This window comes from Ictalurus furcatus, chromosome 16 (assembly GCF_023375685.1).
Source record: "Ictalurus furcatus strain D&B chromosome 16, Billie_1.0, whole genome shotgun sequence".
Classification (NCBI taxonomy): domain Eukaryota; kingdom Metazoa; phylum Chordata; class Actinopteri; order Siluriformes; family Ictaluridae; genus Ictalurus; species Ictalurus furcatus.
Genome location: NC_071270.1, coordinates 17,048,763 through 17,058,852, shown reverse-complemented (window position 1 = coordinate 17,058,852; position 10,090 = coordinate 17,048,763). Strand labels below are relative to the sequence as shown.

The 10,090-nt window shown below is 39.2% G+C and overlaps 1 protein-coding gene across 2 annotated transcripts in view; it reads left to right on the top strand.

Moving 5' to 3' along the window:
• The first annotated feature begins 587 nt into the window (after nt 1-587).
• The window catches only part of slc27a6 (solute carrier family 27 member 6), a 35,649-nt gene continuing 26,146 nt past the window's right edge, over nt 588-10,090 (top strand). For both annotated transcript variants that reach the window (XM_053644905.1, XM_053644906.1), the window contains exons 1-3: nt 588-1,118; nt 4,939-5,148; nt 7,876-8,034. In XM_053644905.1, coding sequence (XP_053500880.1) covers nt 638-1,118; nt 4,939-5,148; nt 7,876-8,034 — 850 coding nt within the window. In that variant the 5' untranslated portion in view covers nt 588-637. The remainder of the gene's footprint in view (nt 1,119-4,938; nt 5,149-7,875; nt 8,035-10,090) is intronic.

The following is a 10,090-nucleotide window of genomic DNA, read 5'->3' as shown; positions in this document are numbered from 1 at the left end:
ATTGCTGTCTGTGTGAACACCTTAATCAGAATACTGTCTTATTCAGAATAAGGTCAATAATTAGATAATTGCTGTCCGTGTGAACACCTTAATCACGATACTGTTTTATTCAGAATAAGGTCAATAATTACATAATTGCCGTCCATGTAAACACCTTAATCAGAATACTGTCTTATGCAGAATAAGGTCAATAATTACATAATTGCTGTCCGTGTAAACACCTTAATCAGAATACTGTCTTATTCAGAATAAGGTCAATAATTAGATTATTGCTGGCCATGTAAACATAGTCACTGAAAGAGCCATATATGGCTCGCGAGTCATAGGTTCTCGACTCCTGGACTATAGGCTACTGCCACAAGTGTTGTATTACTTTAATTCACTTTGAGCGGGTTTTCTGTGATAGGCCAATGCAACCTGGCAACCCTCCATGACAGTCAACAGAACTGATAAACCGCCAGCTAAACACACCCGAGTGGATGATACGCCCACATTATGTTATGAGCTGGTTGTACAACCACAGTCACGTGACCTACAGTGCGCGTCATAAAATAGGAAACGCGAATACGAACCAGCATCCAAAATGAGTGCGCTGGTGCTCTGAACCTTCGCAATTCAAAAAGTTTCCGAGTCAGTCATGCTTTTCACATGGGTGAGCGCTGTGCTCACGGGAATCTTCTCGGTGCACATCGTCCAGCGCCTGTGTTTCCCGTTCTTCTGGAAAGATCTCTTCTTCTTGTTAAAACTGATCCGATATGGAGCTCGCCTAGAGCTCTACAAGAAGACATCGAAAGTCGTGACCGTGATGGACCGTTTCGTGCAACAGGCGCAGATGATCCCTGACAAGACCTTTCTGATCTGGGAAGGCTGCACGTACACGTACCGGGACATAGACAAGCGGAGTAACCGTGTGGCGCGCGCGCTGCAGCGGCACAGCACCGTGAAGAGGGGCGACACTGTGGCATTGCTTATGAACAACGAGCCCGATTTCCTCTGCGTGTGGTTCGGTCTGAACAAGCTGGGGTGTGCGGTAGCCTTTCTCAACACTAACATAAAATCCAGGTCCCTGTTGCACTGTTTCAACTCATGCGGGGCCAAACTGCTGGTGGTCGGGGCGGGTAAGTTACACCAACCAAAACAAACGGGGTTATCCCGTTGCATGTGGGGAACACATCTAAATAATAACAAATAATGTCCACTGGACAAATCAGCCGCATTATACTAGGTTTACAGCATATGTTTGGAGACATTTTACATGTAAAACAAGCAAACCTTTAACTTTCCTCCAGCCGAGATTTGTTTACACAGTCGCCAATGAGCATCTGTTCCGTCTCATTTAAGAATAAAACTAAATATTAACAATTACATGTAGTCTTTTGGAGCACTGATTGATTGCCATGGCTACCCGGTTGTTCTGTTAAACCATTTTGCTCGCCGTTTTCTTTAAAGTCAATCAACTAGTTTTATGTTTATTGTTTTGATACGTTCTGCGCTTGTTGAGGTCACTGAGGGGCTGCCTGCTTCTTTCAGCCAATCAAGGCACGCTCTGATGTTGTGACGTCATCTCGACTTACAGTAGGAGAATATCTGCAAAACACAGGTTCATGATGGATGTGCATGTGTTTGCCAAATACAGTTTAGTGTAGCTGTAATCCTAGCGTGACTTTAGGACAGGATTAGATAAATAGTTGTTCATCCCTGAAGGTAAGCATCGGTGTTACAGAGCACACAACTGTACACAACCCAGGATATATATATATTTACATGATGGAATAAGACAATTAGTAATAATTACACAGCACCTGGGAAACCGTCAGGCAATTTGCAAAGTGGGTATATTCATCAAATTAGAGAAACCACACTCCTCTGGGGGAACCCTTAAACGGACCCTCTGGGATTTTGGGATTTTACGATCACAGAAATTAATGCAAAATCGAGCAAATTATGTAAAATTTGGAAGAGCCTGCAATTGTTACGGCATCACAGCGGGCATTCAGTCCAAGCCCTTTTCGATTCACGTGCGTCGAACACGAGTCAGCTAAAACGTCTCATTTACCGATAAACTTCACTGTGAAAGACCGTGCAAAACAATTTTGTGTGATTGCAATTTTGCCAATTCAAGTTGTTTTCCATAACAAAATCAAGCTTTTTTGGCCGCAACAATCACAAAAACTGCTTAAAAGTTCAAAGTTCAATGTTGAAACTTTTACATTTGACATGTGATTTCAAGAAAAACCCATTTACACAGTAAGAACCATTAACAATCCAAAGCACACTTGAGGAGTAGATTGAATGATTGATCAATCAGAGTCTTGTCAAGCTAATTTTATTTACACTAGTGGTTTTGGTCTGGTCTTCTGTTATAGGCAGCAACCAACAGTAACATTTAAATAAGTCATACTTACTGCCATAAGCTCTTTTGAAATTCAAACCGATTTAAAATGCCATCAAATTTGGCAGAGCGTGTGCAAAGCCGTGGATTTATATTGCTTAAGAAAAGCTTAAGCTTGCAGGACGCTCTAAGCTCCATTTTGCCTTATCCAATCTGATGTCTCACTACCTGACAACCCCATAGGTTTGGCCGGATAAATTGAACAGTTAAACATTAAGAGCCCCACTGCAGTTGCTTATAGTAGATGGACAGCAATGTGCACAGTGGGTTCACGTTCAGTCTAGGTAGCTGTCCATTATTGTTGACATCTACAAATTAAAATCATGAGCTGCACTAAATAGCATGCCTAAGTTTTTGGAGACTTTTTTTTTTTTTTTTAAAGCAGATCACAATAAAGCTAATTTACATAAAGCACAGTAAATTATATTTTAGGTGCTGACCTTTACAATAAGAGATAATTTAATATACAGTATAGAGGTATATGTAGCCTAATACATAAGCCAAAGTCTCCAAAACAGCTTTAGAAACATGGAGATATAAATGCACGGTGCTTACACTGAGGTACCATAGATGCTTTCCTCAGATTTCTAAACCAAACACACTGTTGAATTCATTCTATATCACCACTTGCAGTATAAACCAGTGATCTGAATGACAAACAAGATTAAGAGAGTTGTGTAAGGAAGGTAGTGTGCCTGGAAATAACATCTTTGAGAGCCAAGAGGAATGGTGCCTCAGCAACCCATGAAATAAACAATATAATAAACTACAATAAATAATCATATATTAACATTGATGCCAGGTTTAAAATTAGACTTGCTTATCAGTCTTAGCAGTTTTCAACATCTGCAGTTTTCCCATGGAATATGCCGACTTTTCAACTGCTGTAATAGTAAAAGTATCTTACTTTTTACTTCATAGGCATTCATTGTTGGTTACTTTTTTGGTCTGTTGGTCTATTAGTTCTTAATAATAAGTTATACTTTAATTATGACGCTGTCTGTAATAGGGATGTCACGAGAACCGACACTTTGGTACCAAGTCGGTACCAACACTCTTAAAACGTGACGGTACTTGTTTTTCTGGAATAGCGTTGGAACCACTTCTTGTGGCGGTACCGAGGTTGCAATTCTTCCGGACCTGAAAGGGGGCAGCAAATACGCGCAAGTGTTTTAGTCGGTCCACAAGTGGTAAAGAAGAAGAGTAACGCCTACAAGCACACGGGAAAAACTACAGAAGATTAACTTAGCTTAACAAGTTTAGCTCTGCCCCGACTCGTTGAGAGGAAATGTGGTATGGAGTATGGCAGGGGTTCCCAAACCTTTCCAGGGCAAGGCCCCCCAAATGGCATTAACATTTGACCGAGGCCCCCCTTTTTACAAGATGTCTTTAAAACACATAAAAAATACAGACTTCTGAATATATCCCCCTTTTTTTTTTATTAATAATTACATCTTACATCTTTACATTACATTACATTAGGAATTGATTGTGTGTGTGTGTGTGTGTGTGTGTGTGTGTGTGGTTGTCTGAGAGTGAGAAAGAAAAAATCATGTATTTATTTATTTTTCACACCAAACTGTTGAGGCCCCCCACGTTGAAAATGATGAAAAAGTTCCAAAATATGGATCAAGTTCCAAAATATGGAAATACTTCGCATACTTCGATAGCCAATGCTATCGTTCAGTTCAAACAAAGCGAGGAAACATCTCGAATTTGGTGAAGCACCTGAAAGACAGGTCCAATATTATGTTTGGTTGAGGCAGCTGGCATTGTAGCCGTGAAACCAGCTAACGTTATGCTCCATGTAATGTTAGCGATAGCCAGTTATTTGTTAACGACGCTAAAGCATTGCAGTGTTATAAACTACCTCCTAATGGACCACCATGCATCGCCATTCAGCCCGTGTCCTGTCAGCTAAATGTAGCCTAATGTTACTAATAATTATTCACATGTTCATGCTTTTAATAAATCTTTTTGGCCCGACACCATATCAGTGAATTTAAACTAATGCTTGCATTCAGAGTATAAGGTGTGTGTGCGTGTGCGTGTGTGCACGTGCGTCTGTGTGTGCGCGCAAACGTGTCTAGGAGTGCTGCACCTACACTATAGCCTCCACTCATTGTCAGACAGTGTTTGATAACTAAACTCTCTCTCTCTTTTTGCCAGTATCAGCCAGAGGAGGATGTCCTCCAGGAGAGTTTTTAATTAAATTTTTTTATTTTATTTTTATACCACACCGTGGTATCGAATTTGGTATCGAGTATCGTGTACTTTTGGTGGTATTGGTACCGACTACTAGATTTTTGGTATTGTGACATCCCTAGTCTGTAATAATATTAGAGTTTCAGACCTTGGTGAAAACACTGGCGGGAAGCTGCATTATTTCTTTCTACTGCTTAATTCAAAAGTTTGTATGGTCTTATTTGGCAAATATTACAATATATCTGGCAATCTCAGACCATCTATGTTTTAAAATGTGTTTTTTAAAACCATATGCACATTAATATGCTAGTAAAACCATATCTGTCCTTGTTATATTATAGACCTGTTGGACACCTTGAAGGACGTCCTGCCAAATCTGCAGGAGGACAATATTTCAGTGTGGGCAGTGAAGCAGGACATCTCCCATCCAGGGGTCCATTGCCTGTTGGACAAGCTAGAGCAGGCCTCATGTGAACCAATGCCTGCTGAGCTCAGATCAGCCACCTCTCTTAAAACTACAACACTTTATATCTTCACTTCAGGGACTACAGGTGTGTAACGGTCATTAACGGATCAGATTGAAAACAGAAAGAAGTGCCAGAATTTTAGCTTTAAATATGAAGTTGATGTATGAAATATGAAGATATTTCTTGATCTTTCAACGTTAAGCACATGTCAGACTGTTTGGTGTGATTTAGTAAGCTAGGTTGGGTTACTTGTGATCAAGCAAACTGTCCTCTGTCGTTTTAATTGCTCTCCAAATTCCAATTTCAAAAAATACTTTTATTTCCCAATAATCAAGTAATTACAATTTCCTTTGCCTTTATTGGGTATCAGGGAAGATACATTGCAGAACGAAATCTAGAATTTGTTTGTTGTGACCACAGACAGTTGAATACGTCATGACTCCTTGATTGGCTGTGTCGGTTGTTTTTCTTAATCGTGCATAGACAGTATGTGAATATGCAGGGTTCAAATTGCAAAATCAAGCTCTTCGATTCACATGCGTCAAACATGAGTACACAAACATCATTGCGAAAGACCGTGCAAATGCAATTCAAGTAGTTTTCCGCAAAAAAGCCGCAGCAAAATGAAGCATTTTTGGCCGCAACAATCACGTAAAAACTCTGCGAAATCCTGAACGGACTGACTTACACCCAATTGATACCCCAACATGGTGTCAGTGCTGGAGCTGATGTGGGTTCAGAGAACCAGCCAACCTTTTTTTTTAAGACCTAGCATAATCATTGTGGCTCCCATTCAGTTCACTGCAATTATCATTAAAGTGGTTGTATTTTTCCTCTGACATTTGACTGGAAATATATAGTCAATCTAAGACATAGATGGACTACTGTAGATGTCTAATACGCGCCTGCCACCCCACTGGTATTATACCTGTAATACAGACCTCAAACTTTTGTTTCAATCGTGTTTCCATATTACCGATGTTAGCTATAGATTGTGTATTGTTAGATAAAAGTCGGTAACGTATTCATGGTTAATGTTGTGCCCTTTCACCAAAACATTGCATTGGAATACAGTTTCGAATGTAGTTGTCGATGAGGTGACAGGGAGAAGGCGATGTCATTGGCCCATGAGGGAAAATGAGGAGGCTCATCACCTGCAGGTTTTTCTGGTTGTTGTGTTCTGCTGCGGTTGCAGATGTGAGCGATTTATACATTAACATAAAAAGTAAACACTTGTTAGCAAACTTGTGGCAACACCGGCCGAGAGCGATGCATATTTTTCTTGTTACTTTCCCCATCCAAGGCAGTTACACGTTAAAGAATGGTAAACTGGAAATGATCATTAACGTTATCAGAAGAATCAGAATATAAGGACCCGTCAATACGTAAACATTATTATTCTAAACTTTACCTTTCCTGTTTCATGTTGTTAGTTAGCACGTTCCTGCATTTTCCTGAAGTATCCAGGGCGTGTAATGTAAAATTACATTATGTAATATTATGTATACACTGCTTTGTGGAAAGGCAGAAGATTGCTGACATTATTGTGAAAAGGGACTATTGCCAAAGTGGGATCATTGACCTAAAAAAAAGAAAGAACAAACAGTTATAGGGCTGAGATATGCTTTGAAGTAAACACATAATTTGTTTGCAGTACATGCCTGACCGTGGCTCTCTGTTTTTAACAGATCATTTGAAAGTGTCCTGAAAAGAAAGGGAAATGTTGTGCAAATCAAAATCTCCAATCTGTCCCAAGACCACTGTGTAAAGTCTCTGAGATGATACATAACACCAACTGTCTCCTTTTTTTTTGTATGTTCATTTCATACACCGGTGTGCTCCACACATTCCCTTACTATTCTGAGAAGTAGCACAGTATCTGCCTGTCTGTAGACATTCCAGCCATGGCAGGGCACGGTTATATGACCAAAAAAGTACAGATTTAAAATCCATTCATAAGACTCGTCTCTGCATGAGATTCAAACCTCTCAGATTTTGATTCTGAGTGGTGTGTATTAATACACATTAACAAGGTCTCCTGCAAGTTTTGAAACCTGCACGCCTCCACCTCTTGGATTTTACTCTTAATGTTTGGTTATGACAGGAAATACCATTTCAGAGGAGCATGACTGTCTTGTAAAACACTTCCTAAACAGCCACACCTACGAGGAAGGAGTCATGTTGCTTTACAGAATTGAATAAAGCACACTGACCAAAAGATAACCTGTAGCATACCATAATTTAGGAATAAAACACAGCAGCGTGTACGGTTATAGGAAAATAATCAGTGCCATTTGGTGTGATGTAGGCACACAGGTGTTTTTCACAATATTTGCAGTTTTTTAAAATTTATTAGTAAAACAACACGTTATACTTTTTTTTTTATAATTCCTTTTAATATTGTGAAAAGTACTGACACTGGAGACTCCTTTCCTAAGTGTTAAATAAACATCTCCTTACAGAAACCATAGTATACGATTATAAGGTACTCTGCATTTTTATGTGGGCCGTCTGCCATACAAGTCCCAGCGACTCGGGTGCATCTCTATAGAAATGATAATGTGCTAGAACTAGCTTATTAACATAAACCTGTGATTTGAATTACAGTCAGCACTACCATCAGAGCTGCTGTTCTAGAAACTTAATCAACACCTTCTGTGCAATCCGATTAGAGAGTTCAACATTGCTGTGGTATAAACGATGATAACCGACAAATCACATAATGAACATTTCACTGTTGTTCAGAATATTTCAGCCAATAGATTAAAAAAATACAATGTTTACTGTTTATTTCTCCACCTGCTTTTGTAGGGTTACCCAAAGCTGCTGTGATCACTCACCTGCAGTCTCTCAAGGCCTCGGCTGGGTTCTGGGCGTATGGCGGCACTGCAGAAGACGTGATTTACACACCACTGCCACTCTACCACAGCGCAGCCTCTCTCGTAGGCATCGGCGGCACTATAGAGCTGGGTAATACTCTTTTGAACGTTGCACACAGTTGTTTACAAATTGTAGTTATGGAGAGTAGACATAACTAACATAATCTCTGTTCTGGAAAATATCATTTACTTTCACCTAAAGAAATGCATGTTTTTCATGTGTTGTTCTGCTTATCTCTAAGAAGCCCTCTTGAATTGAAGTTGTTCTGAGTAGACCAGCTTCACAGTCATGATTTTCTCAAGAGGCCTATCCTTTCCCTCAGGGGAATTTACAAATTTGAAAAAATAAATTGCCTCATGTACAAATTGCACAGTTTACTCTATTTGTTCTAAGAAGCTCCAGGTAAACAGCTTGCACAATCTCGACGTTTCTCCTGTACCAACATATTCTTAAATGTCTAACAAAACATGTGTGACTCTTTAGAGACAAATTGTAAAATAAATGAAGAAAAGTAATTTAACACTGAAAGGCTGTCGGTTTTTATGCCTGAAATAAAGCCAGATTATGATATCAGGAAATAGGCTTAATATCTTGAATCTATCATGTACAATATACCAAAAATTACATGATGTGAAAGAGTTTTAGCTGCAGAGATTAGCTGTGTAACTTGGCTGATGTTAGTGCTGGGCAGAATACTTGTAATTATTTTAGTATATTTTGAACGTCCTGGCTCTTTTAGACTTCTTTAGATTGCATTATTCGTGTATTTTTAAGGACAAAGATGTAGAGATGTTCCTAGGCAGTCTATATTAATTTCCTAGCAATTATTGTAATGATTTTAAGATATTCAGGGCTTGTTCCATATGTAAAACATCTATGCAAAATATTCTGCAAAAACATGAACAAAAAAAAAACCCACAACAAGACCAAAAATACACCAACAAATTGCTGTTATGTTTCTGAATATGCTGTTTGGTCTCCAGAAATTTGCTCTTATGTTCTGTTGCATTTCTGGTTTGTTAGTGTGTGTACATTTATTTAATGTATGTGATGTCCTAAAAGGACTCCATGTCCTCACAATGATACGCTAGTGTAAAATGTATGTAAAATACAGTTTTTTATATACCGTAGCTAATAATTGAAAAACTATCCAACCCAAAATATTTTCTTTTGGTAAGTGAGGTTAAGGATAGGGCTGGGCTTAGGTGTAGCCATAGCCTTAAATGGCTAGAGTAATCATTGTTCTAATGGGCGGTTATGTTCATTATGTTAATAGCAATATTAGATGTAAATGTAGTGATATGTAATTGTGGCGCATGTGATCGCATTTTTATTCCAGGCTATACCTTCATTTTATTGGCATGTCTTGGTACTGTGTGTGTAATCACGATATGTTCCAAAAGATTTCATGTCCAAGCTGGAAAATGATTAATAGACCTGTAGTAAATATCCTGTACATGTGTGTATGTACACTAAAGTTAGATCCAACAGCTAGCAAATAAAGTGACTTGCAGTGAACTCGCTGGACATCCAGTACACTGAAATCACAGTATATTCTGTTCTCAGTGGAAATAGGACTTTGCTTGTTTTTCTGTTTATTTATTCCGCCGTCATGTGTAGACAAGGTTAGATTTTATGCCAGGCAATCTGGGGTATACTTTCCCAGGAACCCTGTGTTCTGACAAACGGTTTCACCACTGTTTGTATGGACAAAAGGACAAGCTTGAGTAAACGCGTGTCCCAGATTTAATCTGTGCGAGGTTGTTGTTTAGAAACCAGATCGACCTTTTAGTGGTGAGCCTTTTTGCAGTGTCAGGAACAGCCAGTCAATTGAATTACGCTGCACATGACAGTGAGTCTCACTGTGGTCATAATGTGTTTCAGGACTCAGACCTGTATTTCAGAAGAATCAGGACTTTTTATAACGTAACTGCTGAAGTTTGCTAATGATTCTGCTAGACAATTCTGATTGCTTAGATCATTAACATATAAGCCATAGAACTCAGTGGATGCGGCTTCTCTTGTGTAGAGAGCAACGGCTAGAACACCGTGACTATTAAGTTGCCTTATACCACAGCAATGTTGAATTCTTGGATCTGATTGGTCAGAAGATGTCGAGCAGCTCTGACAGTAGTGCCAGTTGTAA